The sequence below is a fragment of the Siphateles boraxobius genome, unplaced genomic scaffold, assembly GCF_051911475.1.
Source record: "Siphateles boraxobius isolate OS27281-9 unplaced genomic scaffold, OSU_SipBor_1 100, whole genome shotgun sequence".
Taxonomy (NCBI): Eukaryota; Metazoa; Chordata; class Actinopteri; order Cypriniformes; family Leuciscidae; genus Siphateles; species Siphateles boraxobius.
In genome coordinates, this window is record NW_027508701.1 from 4,132,823 (window position 1) to 4,154,651 (window position 21,829).

The 21,829-nt window shown below is 42.7% G+C and overlaps 1 protein-coding gene across 1 annotated transcript in view; it reads left to right on the plus strand.

The window, feature by feature from the left end:
* The first annotated feature begins 3,222 nt into the window (after positions 1-3,222).
* plbd2 (phospholipase B domain containing 2) overlaps positions 3,223-21,829 on the plus strand; it is a 28,785-nt gene continuing 10,178 nt past the window's right edge. The window contains exons 1-8 of the mRNA XM_077238641.1: positions 3,223-3,526; positions 9,004-9,097; positions 9,677-9,835; positions 12,305-12,405; positions 13,308-13,522; positions 14,294-14,388; positions 20,888-21,048; positions 21,132-21,227. Coding sequence (XP_077094756.1) covers positions 3,351-3,526; positions 9,004-9,097; positions 9,677-9,835; positions 12,305-12,405; positions 13,308-13,522; positions 14,294-14,388; positions 20,888-21,048; positions 21,132-21,227 — 1,097 coding nt within the window. The 5' untranslated portion in view covers positions 3,223-3,350. The remainder of the gene's footprint in view (positions 3,527-9,003; positions 9,098-9,676; positions 9,836-12,304; positions 12,406-13,307; positions 13,523-14,293; positions 14,389-20,887; positions 21,049-21,131; positions 21,228-21,829) is intronic.

Below are 21,829 nucleotides of genomic sequence, written 5' to 3' on the forward strand. Positions count from 1 at the left end.
ACGCAGAGCTGGCCAGTCGGTTGATTCCTCCGGGATCTTTGTTGAGGTTTTCAGCAAAGAGCCATCTGAAGTTGTCTTTGGAGGTGAGGCTTTTCAGCACTGTAAAGTTGAGTTTCTTGTTTGAAGCTGTCCTCGGGCCACGGGGCTGAATGCTCATGAGTAGTTTGGATCTGACCATGAGGTGGTCACTCCAGCACTCAGCTCCGCGCATAACATGGGTGGTGAGGACATCTTGTCTGTCCTTTTGACGGACAATCATGTAGTCAAGAAAAGGCCAGTGTTTGAGCGGGGGTGCTGCCAGGTGGTCTTAAGCCTGTTCTTCATCTGGAAGAGGGTGTTAGTAATGACCAGCTGGTGCTCTGCACAGAGGAAGAGAAGTCTGAGCCCATTGTGGTTAATTTTCCCCACACCATGCTGACCAATGACTTTATTCCATACCAGGCGCTCCATGTCCACTCTAGCATTGAAATCTCCCATGAGTATGAGCCTGTCCGTAGCTGGGGTTTTTTGTAAGATGGTATCAAGAGCTCTGTAGAAATCCTTTTTGATGTTGTGCTCGGCATCAAGAGTTGGAGCATATGCACTGATGAGAGTGGCGAAGCGTTCCTTTGCCAGGGGAATGCGCCATGTCATCACTCTTTCATTGATGCCAATGGGGGATTCGGGAATGCGCTGCACAGCAAAGGCAACTCCATGGTTACGGCGAGTGCCTTCGGGGACCCCCTTCAAGAATAAGGTGTACCCAGCACCAACCTCTGTCAGGGAGTCCTCCCCATGTAGTCTGGTCTCGCTGAGAGCTGCCATGTCGATGTTATATCTTGCGAGCTCCAGGGCCACCAGTGCTGTCCTGGGATGGGGCCTGTCAGGAGTTTCGGCCAGGTCCAGCAGTGTACGAACGTTCCACGAAGCAATGCTTAGCTTATTTTTCACTTTGATTTTTCGACCGCAAGGGGGGATGCTCTTGCGCATAGGTGAGGATTAAGGTGAGGGTGTGGGTGCGGGTGCGCAGACATCACTCCCACCGTCTTCACTCCTACCAGACGGACCTCCAGTGGCATGAGGGAACCCATAACGACCTTCGTCTGGCAGGAGCTGCAGGGGCTGCCGGTGGTCTGGTTAGTTGGACTCCGCCTGTGCCTGTCCCCAGGTGCAGGTTTGTCTTCGGGTTTTGGTCCCCTAGCCACTGTACCCTCCCGAGTTAACCCACGTGGCTTGGGGTTGCCTTCTTCCGCCTTCACAGCCGTTGTGGTGGTTCTCACATCACCATCTTCCGCCTGCGCCGCCGTTGGGGTCTTCACTGTTTACCCATAGCTGGGGCTATTTATGCCGCGTCTCTGGGGCCCACTGATGCTCCGAGATCCCGTAAAACTTAGCCTGGAGCCACAAGGGACCAGTTACCATGTGTGCCACGGGGAGGCGTGTACGAGATCTTGGCAGTGGAGAGGCTATGTACCGGCTGGGAGGCTTACACACTCGGCTCCTCTTTTCACCCCTGAAAACAGAGGGCTATCCGGTGGCAGTAGCTGAAAGCAGAGAGTGGTAAGCAGAAGTAGCATGCAACATGCACTAGCTACAAGCACTACTACTCCAACACTGCTGCACTGACGCATCACACGCCCTGTGTGCCAGGGCACACACACACACACACACACACACACACACACACACACACGCACCTGGGTCGTTCCCTGTCTCCTCCCTCCATCGGTTCTGCTGTTGGTCTTCCTCCAGTGTTACTCTGTGTTCGGCCGACTCCACCGGGGACTCTTCCTCACGCTACTCTATAAACTCTCACTCCGGCACAACTTTCTTAAGATTGGGAAAAACATAATTATCCTGATCCCAGGAGAAACGTGAATTTCAGGAACAAAAATGTAATAAAATTTACATAACATTTGTATCATATACACACATTTGTATTTTTATTTTGCTCTCGAGTAGTTTAACATAACTTTACAATTTAATAGTAAAAAATAACACAAACCTTAATCTGCTGGTAAAGGGTAATAATTATTCAAATGATTTGTAATGCATAAATATGTATTTACTACATAATAATCCAATGTGATTTGCTGGTATAAATGTCTCCTTATGTCAGATTGTATTTGCAGTCTGTAAATAAGAAATGTAGGCTCACATATTGAAGTCTGTTTTCATTTTATTATTAATTTACTATTGACAGCGCCTAATGTGGAAAATATTATGCGGTTTATTGTAGAACATATTCTAGGCCACTAGGGGTTAGTAAGTCCATGCAGATCATATCTCTGATCACGCATATTGATCATGCATATCTCGGATCATACATATCTCGGATCATATCTCGGATCATGCATTTCTCTGATAACGCATATCTCCGATCATGCATATCTCTGATCACGCATATTTCTGATCATGCATATCTCGGATCATGCATATCTCGGATCATATCTCGGATCATGCATTTCTCTGATAACGCATATCTCGGATCATGCATATCTCTGATAACGCATGTCTCCGATCATGCATATCTCTGATCACGCATATTTCTGATCATGCATATCTCGGATCATGCATATCTCTGATAACGCATGTCTCCGATCATGCATATCTCTGATCACGCATATTTCTGATCATGCAGATCTCGGATCATGCATATCTCGGATAACTCACATTTCTGATCGTGCATATCTCTGATCACACATATCTCTGACCACGCATATCTCTGACCACGCATATCTCGGATCATGCATATCTCTGATCACGCATATCTCGGATCATGCATATCTCTGACCACGCATATTTATGATCATGCATATCTCGGATCACGCATATTTCTGATCATCCTTATCTCTGATCACGCATATTTCTGATCATGCATATCTCTAATCGCATGTCCTAAGATTGTTAAATCCTTGATTTGGCTGCACTGTCATCAAGGTCATTTCAGCAGTCATCCTTGAGCACACCGAAGTCTGTTGATATGTTAAACAGTTAAAAGAGCCAATGATGACTCCGTAAAGTATCACTCCGTAAAGTCTTTCATTTTAGCAGTGTTATATCGTTCCTGCAATTTGAAAAAAAAGAAGAAAGATGACAGCTACTTTTCCTGCATAATATCACACATGTCTAATTAATCTTAATTCATTTTAATGAATCTAAAGATTTTAAAAATGTATGTTATCCATGCAGCTCCTACTGGCTTCCTAAAAGCTTTTATCAGCCAAAAAACAAACTAAAATTGACTGACAGCGCGGAGAATCACGTGACCGCGCGCTCCCGTCCAGCTGGTGGCTGTAACGCAGTTTAGATAGTCTACCAAACACCATTACACCTCAGAAGAGAAGGAGAAGAGTGTTTCTGGAGGTTCAATGGCGTGTCGTCGCTTGTTTGTGTGTGTAATCTGTGTTTTAAACGTGACCGTGTCGTGGGCTCAAATCTACTCTGCGCTCTATGATGAGAAAACATCAAATCTCTTCCTGAAAGAGGGATTTCAACCGGACTCTGTCGCAGTCGCCAACTTCACTAACGACATCAACAAAACTGGGTGAGAATACACAAACACACACACACAGGGTGAGAATACATTCACAAACACATCAACAACACGGGGTTAGAATACCCACACACACACACACACACACACACACACACACACACACACACACACACACACACACACACACACACACACACACACACACACATCAACAACACTGGGTGAGAATAAACACACACACACACACACACACACACACACACACACACACACACACACACACACACACACACACACACACACACACACACATCAACAACACTTGGTGAGAATACCCACACACACACACACACACACACACACACACACACACACACACACACACACACACACACACACACATCAACAACACTGGGTGAGAATAAACACACACACACACACACACACACACATCAACAACACTTGGTGAGAATACACACACACACACACACACACACACAGGGTGAGAATACATTCACAAACACATCAACAACACGGGGTTAGAATACCTACACACACACACACACACACACACACACACACACACACACATCAACAACACTGGGTGAGAATAAACACACACACACACACACACACACACACACACACACACACACACACACACACACACACACACACACACACACACACATCAACAACACTTGGTGAGAATACACACACACACACACACACATCAACAACACTGGGTGAGAATACACACACACACACACACACACACACACATCAACAACACTTGGTGAGAATACACACACACACACACACACACACAGGGTGAGAATACACACACACACACACACACACACACACACACACATCAACAACACTGGGTGAGAACACACACACACACACACACACACACACACACACACACACACACACACACACACACACACACACACACACACACACACATCAACAACACTGAGTGAGTGAATGAATGAACACCTTCATAAACTAATGTCACGAATACCTTTACAAACACATCAACAATAACACTGAGTAAATCATGAATACATGTAGGCTATATGAGGTAATTTATGAATGTGATTCAGGATTACTGCGGTACAGTTATTTTGATAGTAACATGACCATATGACAGACTCAAATTTTATCTGATCTAGGCTAATCAAAAAAATATACAAGACACACTAAAATACTTTCTCAATAAAATACCAATATTAACTTTTTTATATAAAATAATGGCAATTTTTAATAATTAAAAAAATATATTTTTTGAGTTTGACAACGAACACACCGCAAAACACAGCTATACACCATAGTTCAAAACATAATAATAATTAATAATTTCTGAACATTGACTGTCTTTATTCACCTTTTTCTAATGTTTTCTCAATAGAATTCATAAAAGTATAGAAAAGTATAGAATAGAATAGTATAGAATAGAATAGAATAGTTCTAATAGGGGCTCATTGTAACATAGTGTGACAACATGCCCCGCCTGAGCAACTGGGCTTTAAACCCGGCGAGTGTTTCTGCTGTTAGATCAGCATTAAACAACTATTATATTACAAATTCAAATAATATCAGATGTGTTTAATTTTAAATAAACACAAAAAATAGAGATGAAAAATGAACACAAGTAAGAAATTTAGTTTTGCTGTTTAAATAAATGTTCAGTGATATCTTCCAAAGATTTCAGAATTTTGTTGTAATCTTTCCTCTATATAGTGTTGATATGGTAAATACAGTAAGTTTTGTTACGCTTGCATGTGTGGAAGTATTTAAAACAAGTGTGTGACAACTAGCCCCGCGTTAGTTTGTGCCCCGCTCACCCCTATATATATATATATATATACTCAACATCATATTCAAAACAGTTAAAATAATCTCTACTATTTTTTTTAATTAGGGGCAAAAAGTATACTCTGCATTTAAAAATATTCAAATACTTAAATAAAAGGAGTAAATAAATGTAATATACTGTATTCCTGTAGATAAATAATAACAATACACGCACTGGAGATGGTTTGTGTTTATTGAGCGTTCATGTGTTGAACAGAGAGGACTGTGGGTAATCTCTCACATTTAGACCTTCAGAAGAAAAAACATGTTCACACTTCCTTTAAACACAACCATGGTTTCTTTTCCTGGATTCGTGTAAAAGTCATTCAAGACATCTGTGAACATTTCCCTGTTACTGAAAACCTAAACATCGAAACTAACCAACACATTAATCAACAAAACAAAAAAACATTAGTTATTTTTAGTCTTTGATACTCAATATTTTAATCGGTACAATTTTGAGCGTTTACAATCCACCTGCATTAAACACTCGATAAAACTTCAGCACTGTTAAAACACTCAAGCTGAATAAGATGGAAAACTGAATAAAGGAAAACTGCCGACCAACAGAAGCAAACCGAAAGGAGAAACTGAAAATAAAAGAGAAAAAAGAAAGACTGAAGCGCATCCGCTGGTCTTGATCGATCAGCATCCGGTGAGGCGCAGTCTTCAGAGGGAATGCTGGGTAATGATCCTCCACGACTGCCATGATTTCCTCAACCCGCTGTGGGAGAAACAACATCATTTCATAATTCAGTTTCGCAACCGGCCTGAATAACATAACATCTCTGATTTGCATGATCACTGAATGTGAGTGTGTGAGAAGACTGGAGTGATGAGATGCAGAAGCTCTCACATGTTTTCCTGACACAGCAGCAGGTGATGGCGATGATGATGGTGAGAAGGATAACCCCCCCCACTACTGAGCCGACAATGATGACTGCATTCATGCTTTCTCTGCGGGACAGATCATCAACAATATGAAGCAACGTGTTCAAGGATATTTAATGTCACAATATCAAAGCTGCTGTTTTACCGGACCATTGTGACACCGTTAGTGCCGGTTAAAACAGAACACGTTGTTAAAAACACGAAATTTAGCTCTGCGATTTAAGTGTTTATTTTATTTTTTATGATATATATATATAATGTAGCTTTAGTTGACTAAATGTCGGGGCATTTGCTCGCCTTGCTCTGTTCTGTGATGCACGTTCGTGACTCCTGTTCGAACTTGTTCATCAAAATGAAATTTTTTTTCCCGAGTCATTTCGTTCGTTGGATGCGTTGAATGAACGAAATGACTCGAAAAAAGATTCGTTCATTTTGATGAACGAGTTCGAACAGGAGAGTAACGAACGTGCATCACAGAACAGAGCAAGGCGAGCATTTGTGCTTGTAAAACTTAAACTTTTTTATTTATTTTTGAAATGACTGATCGTTTCGCAAGATAAGACCCTTACGCATCGTCTGGTGTCGTTTAAAGCCATCTGAAGCTGCACTGAAACTGTCATTACCTTGAAACTTGCCTTGGACCGTCTGGTACCCAGTGAAGTCCATTATATGGATAAAAATCCTAGAATGTTTTCATCAAAAACCTTAATTTCTTTTCGACTGAAGTAAGAAACATCTTGGACATCTTGGATGACATGGGGGTGAGTACATTATCAGCAAAAGTTTTTTAAAAAGTGAACTAATCCTTTAAAGGGTAATTCACCCAAAAATGACATTTCAGTCATTATTTATTCACCCTCAGGTCGTTCAAAACCTGACTTTCGTTCATCTTCAGAACACAAATTGCGATATTATTGATGAAATCAGAGATTTCTGATCCCTCCATTGACAGTTATGCAACTACTACTTAGACGCTTCAGAAAGTTCATAAAGACATTGTAAAACTAACGCGTATGAATGGTTTTCCAAAGAGACTCAATCGCTTTACTCGATAACAGATTTGATTTAGGCTTTTTCACATATAAAACAATAAGTGACCCAAAAACAAAAATGTTGTCTTCGTTGAAGATCAACACGCCCAGTTTATTGTAACTGGTGTGTAAAGCAAGGACTTTAACACACATGTTAGACAGAGAGACTTACAGCGTGAGGTTGTGGTGATGGTGCCAGTAAACGCAGTCGTACCGTGATCCGCTGTACCTGGAAGAGCTGGAGAAGTGACGAAGAGCTGGAGAAGTGGCGAAGAGCTGGAGAAGTGACGAAGAGCTGGAGAAGTGACGAAGAGCTGGAGAAGTGACGAAGAGCTGGAGAAGTGGAGAAGTGACGAAGAGCTGGAGAAGTGGAGAAGTGACGAAGAGCTGGAGAAGTGACGAAGAGCTGGAGAAGTGACGAAGAGCTGGAGAAGTGACGAAGAGCTGGAGAAGTGACGAAGAGCTGGAGAAGTGACGAAGAGCTGGAGAAGTGACGAAGAGCTGGAGAAGTGACGAAGAGCTGGAGAAGTGACGAAGAGCTGGAGAAGTGGAGAAGTGACGAAGAGCTGGAGAAGTGACGAAGAGCTGGAGAAGTGACGAAGAGCTGGAGAAGTGACGAAGAGCTGGAGAAGTGACGAAGAGCTGGAGAAGTGACGAAGAGCTGGAGAAGTGACGAAGAGCTGGAGAAGTGACGAAGAGCTGGAGAAGTGACGAAGAGCTGGAGAAGTGGAGAAGTGACGAAGAGCTGGAGAAGTGGAGAAGTGACGAAGAGCTGGAGAAGTGGAGAAGTGACGAAGAGCTGGAGAAGTGACGAAGAGCTGGAGAAGTGGAGAAGTGACGAAGAGCTGGAGAAGTGGAGAAGTGACGAAGAGCTGGAGAAGTGGAGAAGTGACGAAGAGCTGGAGAAGTGAGGCGCTTTATAAAGATCTGCGAATGACGCGACGCCCTCCCCGATTATTTTTCACATATAACCTTTCTTGTTGAAGTTGTCGTCTCAGTCCCGTTCTCGAAACACTCTCTCAGATTCTTGCACCAGCGCTGATTCTCGACAGCTCTGCGGCTGTTTTTGCACTAAACAGAGATTTGGGTGTTTTTTGGCTCCCAAACAACAACCGTTTATTTCTTAACACATCTATGTGTCTAGATAAGGACAACACATTTTGTGTTACTTTTAACTCAACCAGCGTGTTTTTCGGGTCCTGGAGGTGTTCTGACATGCTCTGACATTTGTGCTTATTTCTGTTACTTGTGACATTTTCATGGCTTAAGTCTTATTTTATTACACTGTATTCAGCACAAACTCTGCTACAATAATGTCAACAGCATGTATGTAAAATTTTGTAGGTTTAAGATAATGACATTTATATGTGGTTTGAGAAAAAAAAATGTCACTGAAATAAGGTCATGAAACTCATACTGATGATTTCTTCACAAGACTTTTGAAAATGGTATCACGTAGCCTAGAATATTTGTTTCAAAACTATGTGAAAATCACCCTGCATACTCATTCAGATAAAACAATATATTGATTTAAAATTTGTAAGACATGTTTTGTGTAAGAAAGCTTTATGCGAGGAGGCGTGAATTGCAGAACGAGTCTTTGGTTGCTGTAATGTTGATTTGGTCCAAAATAGCAGAAACTAAACATGCGTGACATGAAGAATTGCATTATTTCTCAGTGTAGGTGACAGTTAAACGACTGTGTATTGATGTGTGCGTGTGTGTGTGTGTGTGTGTCAGGTGGGCGTATCTGGAGGTCAGCACCAGTGCTGTCTATAATGACTCTCTGCAGGCGTATGCAGCTGGACTCGTGGAGGCGTCCGCCACCTCACAGGTTCACCTCTAATCCATATCATCCATAATGAGAATAATCAACAGGTCAAAGCTCAGCCAGAGCTCCTAGCTTCCTAGCATTACAGTATGATTGTTAAAGATGGCACGAATTTTACATGCATTTTTTGCGCGCTTTGTACAAAATAGCTGTTATACCATGCACTGATTGTTTTTTATTTGTACACCCCATCAAGTATGTATGTCGTCCTGATTTGTGTAGTTGTGCACTATTCTAAACCATTATTAGTATAAATAGTGCGAAAAAATCCCCAAAAATACACTTCAGATGCCCAGATGATGCATTTAATTAACTGAAGTGTGGAATGTTGGACACTTCCGATGATGAATGGATAGACGGTTGATTGTATAGTGTGTCATTTAGGACAAACTTGTTTGTCATTACCACTTACTGTAACATATAAGTGCCTTAAAAAGGGGTGCATAAAACTGTGCTTCTCTAGATGTGTGACATCAACACAGAGATCGGAAACACAACGTGCACTTCATGACAGACAGTAGAGTTCTTGGGTGTAAGTGCACTAGTGTTTGAACTAAAGTCTTCATCTTCTGTCTGCCACAGCTGATCTACCAGCACTGGATGAACACACTGATGGGTTACTGTGAGCCGTCTACTCGTGACGACAGCTACTGTCAGCGGCTCAAAGACTACATCAGCACTAACCTGCAGTGGCTCAATCAGCAGATGGACACGCATGCGGACTCACCGTACTGGCATCAGGTGCGTGAAGAAAAAACACGTTCCCCGACAAACATAGAGGGTGTGTGTGTGACGTCACCGTCGGCCGGAGCGACTGCGGTTACACACACTGAGAGGCAGAGACACTGAGAGGCAGAAACACTGAGAGGCAGAAACACTGAGAGGCAGAGACACTGAGAGGCAGAAACAATGAGAGGCAGAGACACTGAGAGGCAGAGACACTGAGAGGCAGAGACACTGAGAGGCAGAAACACTGAGAGGCAGAGACACAGAGGCAGGAACACTGAGAGGCAGAAACACTGAGAGGCAGAGACACTGAGCGGCAGAGACACTGAGCGGCAGAAACACTGAGAGGCAGAAACACTGAGAGGCAGAAACACTGAGAGGCAGAGACACTGAGAGGCAGAAACACTGAGAGGCAGAAACACTGAGAGACAGAGACACTGAGAGGCAGAAACACTGAGAGGCAGAGACACTGAGAGGCAGAGACACTGAGAGGCAGAGACACTGAGAGGCAGAAACACTGAGAGGCAGAGACACTGAGAGGCAGGAACACTGAGAGGCAGAAACACTGAGAGGCAGAGACACTGAGCGGCAGAGACACTGAGCGGCAGAAACACTGAGGGGCAGAAACACTGAGAGGCAGAGACACTGAGAGGCAGAAACACTGAGAGGCAGAGACACTGAGGGGTAGAAACACTGAGAGGCAGAGACACTGAGAGGCAGAAACACTGAGAGGCAGAGACACTGAGCGGCAGAGACACTGAGAGGCAGAAACACTGAGAGGCAGAGACACTGAGAGGCAGAGACACTGAGAGGCAGAAACACTGAGAGGCAGAGACACTGAGGGGTAGAAACACTGAGAGGCAGAGACACTGAGAGGCAGAAACACTGAGAGGCAGAGACACTGAGAGGCAGAAACAATGAGAGGCAGAAACACTGAGAGGCAAAGACACTGAGAGGCAGAGACACTGAGAGGCAGAAACACTGAGAGGCAGAAACACTGAGCGGCAGAGACACTGAGCGGCAGAGACACTGATCGGCAGAGACACTGATCGGCAGAGACACTGAGCGGCAGAGACACTGAGCGGCAGAGACACTGAGCGGCAGAGACACTGAGAGGCAGAGACACTGAGAGGCAGAAACACAGAGAGGCAGAAACACTGAGAGGCAGAGAGACACTGAGCGGCAGAGACACTGAGCGGCAGAGACACTGAGAGGCAGAGACACTGAGAGGCAGAAACACTGAGAGGCAGAAACACTGAGAGGCAGAAACACTGAGAGGCAGAAACACTGAGAGGCAGAAACACTGAGATGCAGGAACACTGAGAGGCAGGAACACTGAGAGGCAGAAACACTGAGCGGCAGAGACACTGAGCGGCAGAGACACTGAGAGGCAGAAACACTGAGAGGCAGAGACACTGAGAGGCAGAAACACTGAGAGGCAGAGACACTGAGAGGCAGAAACACTGAGAGGCAGAGACACTGAGAGGCAGAGACACTGAGAGGCAGAGACACTGAGCGGCAGAGACACTGAGAGGCAGAAACACTGAGAGGCAGAGACACTGAGAGGCAGAGACACTGAGAGGCAGAGACACTGAGAGGCAGAGACACTGAGAGGCAGAGACACTGAGCGGCAGAGACACTGAGAGGCAGACGGAAACACTGAGAGGCAGACGGAAACACTGAGAGGCAGACGGAAACTGAGAGGCAGGTACACTGAGAGGCAGATACACTGAGAGGCAGAGACACTGAGAGGCAGAGACACTGAGAGGCAGAGACACTGAGAGGCAGAGACACTTAGAGGCAGAAACACTGAGAGGCAGAGACACTTAGAGGCAGAGACACTGAGAGGCAGAGACACTGAGAGGCAGAGACACTTAGAGGCAGAGACACTGAGAGGCAGAGACACTGAGAGGCAGAGACACTGAGAGGCAGAGACACTGAGAGGCAGAGACACTGAGAGGCAGAGACACTGAGAGGCAGAGACACTGAGAGGCAGAGACACTGAGAGGCAGAGACACTGAGAGGCAGAGACACTGAGAGGCAGAGACACTGAGAGGCAGACGGAAACACTGAGAGGCAGACGGAAACACTGAGAGGCAGACGGAAACACTGAGAGGCAGACGGAAACACTGAGAGGCAGACGGAAACACTGAGAGGCAGACGGAAACACTGAGAGGTGTAAACACTGAGAGGTTCTGCATAATCGGACATTTTTAAATAAACACTGATAAAAACTATACACGTTTTAGGGCTGGACAATATGATATATATATATATACAACATTGATATAATTGATCTCAGGTCCGCTTCTTCTGGTTCCTGGCCTGTTTTCTCTCAGGTCCTCTTCTTCTAGTTCATTGCCTGTTCTGTCTCAGGTCCTCTTCTTGTAGTTCATGGCCTGTTCTCTCTCATGTCCTCTTCTTCTAGTTTATGGCCTGTTCTCTCTCAGGTCCTCTTCTAGTTCATGGCCTGTTCTCTTTCAGGTCCGCCTGTCTCTGCTGCAGCTGCAGGGATTGGAGGACGGCTATAACGGGAAGGTGGACTTTCCCTCCGGAAGCCTCTCCATCAACCCCTTCGGCTTCCTGTGAGTTTAGTATATATACTTTTTTCCCTTTTGTCCATGTGCAGAATGTCATGTTGTATTATTATTATTATTATTAGGGGTTCATGCGTGTAATGCTGAAACCCTATTGCCATTGTTAAATTTACCAAGGATCAGCATTCTCCCCTAAAACTGATCGGGCAGAACGAACCGTAAGTCCTAGAGACTTGAAACTTTCAGGACTGGTAGTACTCACAACACCTACAACGTCACCAAGGCCCGTCCCGATCGGCCTGACGGGCCCCTACAGCGACCAAAAGTACGAAAGATTACAGAAAGATTCTCTGGAGTCCGACTGTCAATAATTATCTTAAAAAATGTGAAATTTTGATTCACGGTCGCTAAGGGGCGTCAAAATTTTAGAAGTGGGAGGAGCCACTTTTACTAAAATGGCTATAACTCAAAAAGGAAATGAGATGTTTTCACCAAACTTGGCACACATATGTAAGAGCACCATCTGAGGTCACAGTAAAAAAAACCCGCAGCGATTGGCCACTCGGTGGCGCTGTAAAATTGAAAAAGACATGAAAATGATCATAACTATGCAACTGTTAGTCCGATTGACTTGGAAATTGGCATGCCGTTTCTTTATTCGAGCTACCATGATTGTCTATGCTGTACATTGACGTATCTCAAAAAACCTGTCCGCCATCGGCCAATAAATTGTTGTGAACTGTTAAAAAACTTTAAATCCAAATATTTCCTATGGTAAATTTACTGTATTGGATGTAAATGTTCATCTCCATCTATGATATTAAGTGTTACATGCTTGCTAATAATAATAATATCTTTTTTACGCATGTGCTTAAAGGCCTTAAACTGCTTGAACCCTGATAATTGCTGCTCACAGCTATATTTATTATTATTATTGCATGTGCGTTCAGCCTGTTCCAGATGGGGGGAGACCTGGAGGACCTGGAGTCTGCGCTCAACAGATCCAGCCGCACTCGGGCCGTGGGCTCCGGCTCCTGCTCCGCTCTCATCAAAGTGCTTCCGGGCCGCCAGGACCTGCTGGTGTCACATGACACGTGGAACACCTATCAGTCCATGCTGCGGATCATGAAGAGATACAGTTTCGCATACCGCACATCTCCCACAGGCGAGAAATGTTTACAGACACATACACTTCTGTTTGTATTCAATATTATACTACAGCTGTGGTTGCCAGAAATGTACCGTAAACAATACGGTAGCAACATTTTAGGTTTTATAGACCTAACTTAAATTTACAGTAAAAAAACATATTTCATTATCTGTTATAATGTTAATTTACAGAAATATTAAAGTTCTTATATCGGTTTTGTACCATTGTAATATGCTGACAACTACCAATCAAAGTGGTGTTGAGAGTCACATGATGAATCAAAGCTCATCACAAACAGCTTTCCACAAGCTGAGAAAGTTAATAGTAATATATAGAGCCTGCACAGTCTCATTCACACAAACACTAAACACCATCATGGTTACACACATGAAATTTTAAAAATGTAATAAACATTAATTTAACAATATTAAATGTATCCTAAAACCCTAATGAACATACCAGTAACTGATTAGAAAAAAACGAAGTAAAACGTTATTTTAACAAAGATTTTCAAATGTGAAGTGTCACGCAGGGAATTGTGGGAATGTCAATTTACGTTTTTTCACTGTTAATTATACAATGTTCTTTTTCACGTCCAAAAACTTACATTTAACGGTATTTACTGTAAGTAAGGGTAAGATCTATCAGTTATCCACCGTATATAGTTCCGAAACGTTTTGATAATCAATTAACAGTTTTTCAGCGTAGCATTTTTACAGTCTTTTACTCTTAAAATCACGATCATTATTTATATAATATGTAATGCATGCATCACTGTTCCTGCAGGAAAGATGACTATTCCCGGGAACACTCAGGTGTTTTCCTCCTATCCTGGCAGTATTTTCTCAGGCGATGACTTTTATTTGCTCAGCAGTGGTTTGGTGAGGCTCTTTAAAACTATTATCTTCTTATTACACGGCTCTGTGGAATACTTGATTAATTACTTGATGTGGAATACTTGATTACTTGTGTAATAAGTGACTAGTAACCAAAAATCCAAATCACAGTCTCTACTGCACCAATTTAATTGATATTAATACTAGTGTAGAACATTGCATAGAAACTGTGTCTATTCCTCGTTTACTAAGATCAAATAATAAATCTACTGCAGGATCTAGAAAAAATCTAATTGTTATTAAAACAAAAAATCTCGCTATTAGTGAACAAAAACAATTTCTAAAGCTAGGTCTTCTAAACATTAGATCGCTCACACCTAAGGCGGTTATTGTAAATGAAATGGTCACAGATAATAATTTCGATGTTCTGTGCCTTACTGAAACCTGGCTTAAACCAAATGATTATTTCGGTCTAAATGAGTCTACTCCGCCAGGATACTGTTATAAGCATGAGCCCCGTCTGATCGGTCGTGGCGGCGGTGTTGCAACAATCTACAGAGATATCCTTAATGTTACTCAGAAAACTCGTCATAGGTTTAATTCGTTTGAAGTGCTTGTGCTAAATGTTACGCTCTTAGATGTAAGAAAAAAATCCCTATTATCTCTAGCATTGGCTACCGTATATAGACCTCCAGGGCCTTACGCCAATTTCCTAAAAGAGTTTGCTGACTTTCTATCAGATCTTTTGGTCAACGTCGATAAAGCATTAATTGTTGGAGATTTTAACATACACGTAGATAATTTAAATGATGCGTTAGGGGCTGCGTTTACAGATTTATTAAACTCCTTCGGGGTCAAGCAAAACGTCACCGGACCAACTCATCGTCTTAATCATACACTCGATTTAATTATATCATATGGAACCGATCCAACCGATATAGATATCATTCCACAAAGTGATGATGTCACTGACCACTACTTGGTAACTTGCATATTACGCACTGCTGTAATATGTCATGCTGCGCCACGTTATCGACCAGGTAGAACAATTCGTCCATCCACCATAGATCATTTCTCAAATAGCTTATCTGATCTGTCCCAGCTGCTGCCTGAACCCAAACAAACAGATGAATTAGACGAACTAACTAGCACTATGAGCAACATTCTCTCTAGAACATTGGATATTGTTGCACCCATTAGATTAAAAAAGGTCAGAGAAAAAAGTATAGCACCATGGTACAATAATACTACGTATGTTTTAAAGAGAGAAACCCGTAATTTAGAGAGTAAATGGAAAAAAACTAATTTAGAGGTCTTTAGAATCGCGTGGAAAGACAGTATGTCACTTTATAAAAAGGCACTTAAAACGGCCAGGGCTGAGCACCTCAGCAAATTAATAGAAAACAACCGAAATAATCCAAGGTTTTTATTTAATACCGTGGCTAGACTAACAAATAAACAGACGTCGTCTGAACAAAATACCTCGTTACAGTTTAGTAGTAATGATTTCATGAACTTCTTCACCGAGAAAATTGAAAGCATCAGAATCAAAATCGTAAACGTTCGATCTTTGCTCGCGCCTTATAATTCGGCCGCAATTATTACCCCGCAAGAACAATTACAATGCTTTACAACCATAGAACAAAAAGAGTTAAATAAACTTATCACTTCATCTAAAACAACAACATGTTTATTAGATCCTATACCAACTGAACTACTGAAAGAAGTGTTACCTGTAGTGGAAGAGCCTCTTCTCAATATTATTAACTCATCTTTATCTTTAGGTCATGTTCCAAGAACGTTCAAGCTGGCAGTTATAAAACCTCTTATTAAGAAACCACAATTAGATGCAAATAACCTAGCAAATTACAGACCCATTTCGAATCTTCCATTTATGTCAAAAATATTAGAAAAAGTTGTGTCCGCTCAACTCGGCTCTTTCTTGCAAGAAAACGACATCTATGAAAAGTTTCAGTCTGGATTCAGGCCACATCATAGCACTGAAACTGCGCTTGTTAGAATCACAAATGATTTACTTTTAGCTTCGGACCAAGGCTGTATCTCAGTACTAGTTTTACTTGATCTTAGTGCTGCGTTCGATACTATAGATCACACAATACTCTTAGATCGACTGCAAAATTACACTGGTGTTCAAGGACAAGCATTAAGCTGGTTCAGGTCATACTTATCTGACCGCTACCATTTCGTCTACTTAAATGGAGAAAAATCGATTATAACTTCGGCAAACTATGGAGTGCCGCAGGGATCTGTGTTAGGCCCTTTATTATTCTCAATATATATGCTGCCACTTGGTAATATTCTAAGGAAACATGGAATTAGTTTCCATTGTTATGCTGATGACACCCAAATATATATTTCCTCACGGCCAGATGAATACGCTAAATTATCCAAATTGACAGATTGTGTTAAAGATATAAAAGATTGGATGACGCATAATTTTCTTTTATTAAATCCAGACAAGACAGAGGTAATACTTATCGGTTCTAAAAACCGTCCACAAAACCTTTCACAGCACGACTTTAACATAGTAGGATGCCCTGTTACTTTATCCGCTACAGTAAAAGACCTGGGTGTTATACTAGACCGCAACCTGTCTTTTGAAAAGCATATTTCATATGTTACAAAAACAGCCTTTTTCCACCTTAGAAACATTGCTAAGTTACGTAATATGCTATCAGTCTCTGATGCAGAAAAGTTAGTTCATGCATTCATGACCTCGAGACTAGATTACTGTAATGCTTTATTAGCTGGTTGTCCTGCATCTTCAATAAACAAGCTACAGTTAGTCCAAAATGCAGCCGCTAGAGTTCTTACTAGATTAAGAAAATATGATCATATAACACCGATTTTATCATCACTTCATTGGTTACCTATAAAGTTCCGTATTAAATACAAGGTATTGCTTTTGACTTATAAAGCTCTAAATGGTTTAGCTCCAGTCTATTTAACGGATCTTCTATCGCCTTACAATCCATTGCGCTCTTTAAGATCACTAGATTCGAGGCTTCTGGTCATTCCTAGGATATCCAGATCCACCAAAGGAGGAAGAGCATTTTCACATTTAGCTCCGAAGCTCTGGAATAGCCTTCCTGATATTGTTCGTTGCTCAGACTCGCTCTCCCAGTTTAAAACTAGACTGAAGACGCATCTATTTAGCCAGGCATTCATATAAATTTTTTATCTTACAGTTACTGTAAATTCGGCCTCTAGTTCATAAACGCCAGAGGAGAACTGGCCCCCGACTGAGCCTGGGTTCTCCCAAGGTTTTTTTTCTCCATTGGGTCACCTGATGGGGTGTTAGGACACCATTAGGTCACTGGATGGAGTTTTTCGGTTCCTTGCCACTGTTGCCTTTGGCTTGCTCAGTTGGGGATATTCAAATTAATTAACCAATCATACCATTGATCAGCTCTACCAAACTTGGATGTCTTTTTTCCAGTAATAAACAAACATTAAGTTGTTTTGATTGATACTGTGAAGCAGCTTTGATACAATCTGTATTGTGAAAAGCGCTATATAAATATATTTGACTTGACTTGACTTATGACTGTAAACCGTATCTCTTAAATGTCCGTCTAGTTTGAACTTGCAGTGCTGAAACTGCTCTCTCCGTGTAAGCTTTGCGTTTAAAGACCTAATACAATATTTCAACTCAGATTAATATTTCATGTCTAACTATGTACTTATATGGCAATAATCTGTGTAATAAGCGGGATAATGTACATCCAGCCGGTTGATATCTCAGAATAAACCCCCTTCAGGTGTGGGGGTGTGTGTGTGTGTGTGTGTGTGTGTGTGTGTGTGTGTGTGTGTGTGTGTGTGTGTGTGTGTGATCTCAGAATAAACCCCCTTCAGGTGTGTGTGTGTGTGTGTGTGTTCTCTCAGAATAAACCCCCTTCAGGTGTGTGTGTGTGTGTGTTATCTCAGAATAAACCCCCTTCAGGTGTGTGTGTGTGTGTGTGTGTGTGTGTTCTCTCAGAATAAACCCCCTTCAGGTGTGTGTGTGTGTGTTATCTCAGAATAAACCCCCTTCAGGTGTGTCTGTGTGTGTTCTCTCAGAATAAACCCCCTTCAGGTGTGTGTGTGTGTGTTATCTCAGAATAAACCCCTTCAGGTGTGTGTGTGTGTGTGTGTGTTCTCTCAGAATAAACCCCCTTCAGGTGTGTGTGTGTGTGTGTGTTCTCTCAGAATAAACCCCTTCAGGTGTGTGTGTGTGTGTGTGTGTGTGTGTGTGATCTCAGAATAAACCCCCTTCAGGTGTGTGTGTGTGTGTGTGTGTTCTCTCAGAATAAACCCCCTTCAGGTGTGTGTGTGTGTGTGTGTGATCTCAGAATAAACCACTTCAGGTGTGTGTGTGTGTGTGTGTGTGTGTGATCTCAGAATAAACCCCTTCAGGTGTGTGTGTGTGATCTCAGAATAAACCCCCTTCAGGTGTGTGTGTGTGTGTGTGTGTGTGTGTGTGTGTGTGTGTGTGTGTGTGTGTGTGTGTGTGTGTGTGTGTGTGATCTCAGAATAAACCCCTTCAGGTGTGTGTGTGTGTGTGTGTGTGTGTGTGTGTGTGTGTGTGTGTGTGTGTGTGTGTGTGTGTGTGTGTGTGATCAGAATAAACCCATTCAGGTGTGTGTGTGTGTGTGATCTCAGAATAAACCCCTTCAGGTGTGTGTGTGTGTGTGTGTGTGTGTGTGATCTCAGAATAAACCCCCTTCAGGTGTGTGTGTGTGTGTGTGTGTTCTCTTAGAATAAACCCCTTCAGGTGTGTGTGTGTATGTGTGTGATCTCAGAATAAACCCCTTCAGGTGTGTGTGTGTGTGTGTGATCTCAGAATAAACCCCCTTCAGGTGTGTGTGTGCGTGTGTGTGTGTGTGTGTGATCTCAGAATAAACCCCTTCAGGTGTGTGTGTGTGTGTGTGATCTCAGAATAAACCCCTTCAGGTGTGTGTGTGCGTGTGTGTGTGTGTGATCTCAGAATAAACCCCTTCAGGTGTGTGTGTGTGTGCGTGTGTGATCTCAGAATAAACCCCTTCAGGTGTGTGTGTGTGTGTGATCTCAGAATAAACCCCTTCAGGTGTGTGTGTGTGTGTGTGTGTGTGATCTCAGAATAAACGCCCTTCAGGTGTGTGTGTGTGTGTGTGTGTGTTCTCTCAGAATCACCCCCTTCAGGTGTGTGTGTGTGTTCTCTCAGAATAAACCCCCTTCTGGTGTGTTTGTGTGTGTGTGTGTGTGTGTGTGTGTTCTCTCAGAATAAACCCCCTTCAGGTGTGTGTGTGTGTGTGTGTGTGTTCTCTCAGAATAAACCCCCTTCAGGTGTGTGTGCGTGTGTGTTCTCTCAGAATAAACCCCCTTCAGGTGTGCGTGTGTGTTCTCTCAGAATAAACCCCCTTCAGGTGTGCGTGTGTGTGTGTGTTATCTCAGAATAAACCCCCTTCAGGTGTGTGTGTTATCTCAGAATAAACCCCCTTCAGGTGTGTTTGTGTGTGTGTGTGTGTGTGTGTGTGTGTGTATGTGTGTGTGTGTTCTCTCAGAATAAACCCCCTTCAGGTGTGTGTGTGTGTGTGTGTTTGTGTTCTCTCAGAATAAACCCCCTTCAGGTGTTTGTGTGTGTGTGTGTGTGTGTGTTATCTCAGAATAAACCGCTTCAGGTGTGTGTGTGTGTGTTATCTCAGAATAAACCGCTTCAGGTGTGTGTGTCTGTGTGTTATCTCAGAATAAGCCCCCTTCAGGTGTGTGTGTGTGTGTGTTCTCTCAGAATAAACCCCCTTCAGGTGTGTGTGTGTGTGTGTGTGTTCTCTCAGAATAAACCCCCTTCAGGTGTTTGTGTGTGTGTGTGTGATCTCAGAATAAACCCCCTTCAGGTGTGTGTGTGTGTGTGTGTGTGATCTCAGAATAAACCCCCTTCAGGTGTGCGTGTGTGTGATCTCAGAATAAACCCCTTCAGGTGTGTGTGTGTGATCTCAGAATAAACCCCCTTCAGGTGTGTTTGTGTGTGTGTGTGTGTGTATGTGTGTGTGTGTTCTCTCAGAATAAACCCCCTTCAGGTGTGTGTGTGTGTGTGTGTGTTTGTGTTCTCTCAGAATAAACCCCCTTCAGGTGTTTGTGTGTGTGTGTGTGTGTGTTATCTCAGAATAAACCGCTTCAGGTGTGTGTGTGTGTGTGTTATCTCAGAATAAACCGCTTCAGGTGTGTGTGTCTGTGTGTTATCTCAGAATAAGCCCCCTTCAGGTGTGTGTGTGTGTGTGTTCTCTCAGAATAAGCCCCCTTCAGGTGTGTGTGTGTGTGTGTTACCTCAGAATAAACCCCCTTCAGGTGTGTGTGTGTGTGTGTGTGTGTGTATGTGTATGTGTGTGTGTGTGTGTGTGTGTGTGTGTGTGAGTGTTATCTCAGAATAAACCCCCTTCACGTGTGTGTGTGTGTGTGTTCAGGCTGATGAGGACCTGATCCTGAACGCTCTGTCGGGTTTATTCTGAGATAACAACCGGATGGATGTACATGATCCCTTACTTACTATTAGTTTGTTTTCCCTCAGGTAACTTTGGAAACCACGATTGGCAACAGTAACCCTGATCTGTGGAGGTTTGTGCGTCCCCGCGGCGCAGTCATGGAGTGGCTGAGGAACATCGTGGCCAACCGGCTGGCGGACAGCGGCCTGGCGTGGGCCGACATCTTCAGCAAACACAACAGCGGAACGTGAGACTCTCTCAGGGCATCTTATTACATGAGCACATGTGAATGAAAGTTGTCCACATTTGAAACTACATTGTGATGGCCAGGTACAACAACCAGTGGATGGTGGTCGACTACAAGCGGTTTGTCCCGGGAAAGGGATACACACAACTAGGGCTCTTCACAGTCCTGGAGCAGATCCCGTAAGCATCCGTGTTCTCTTAAAGTCACAGTACTGAGGGAGATCGCAGCAAATTTACATTTTATAAACATTATGGAATTAAGACAGAACGTCTGAAGAGACGCCACACTGCCTGTCAAAAGTTTGGGATAATTAAGATAATTTAATTTAGAGTCTCTTCTGCTCAACAAAGCTGCGTTCATTAGATAAAAATATACAGAGAAAATTATAAAATATTATTCCAATGTAAATCAGCTGTTTTCTATGTGAATATATTATAAAGTGTAATTTATTCCTGTGATCATAGCTGAATTTTGAGCATCATTACTCCAGTCTTCAGTGTCACATGATCCTTCAGAAATCACTATAATATGATGATTTGATGCTCAAGAAACATTTATGATTATTTTCAATGTTGAGAACGGTTCATATTTTTGTGGAAACAGTGATGCATTTTATTTTTTAGGCCTCTTTGATGAATAGAAAGTTCACAAGAACAGCATTTATTTGAAATATAATCTTTTGTAACATTATAAATGTCTTTACTGTCACTTTTGATCCATTTAATCAATCCTTGATGAATAAAAGTGTGTAATAATTTCTATTTCTATAATAATTTCTATT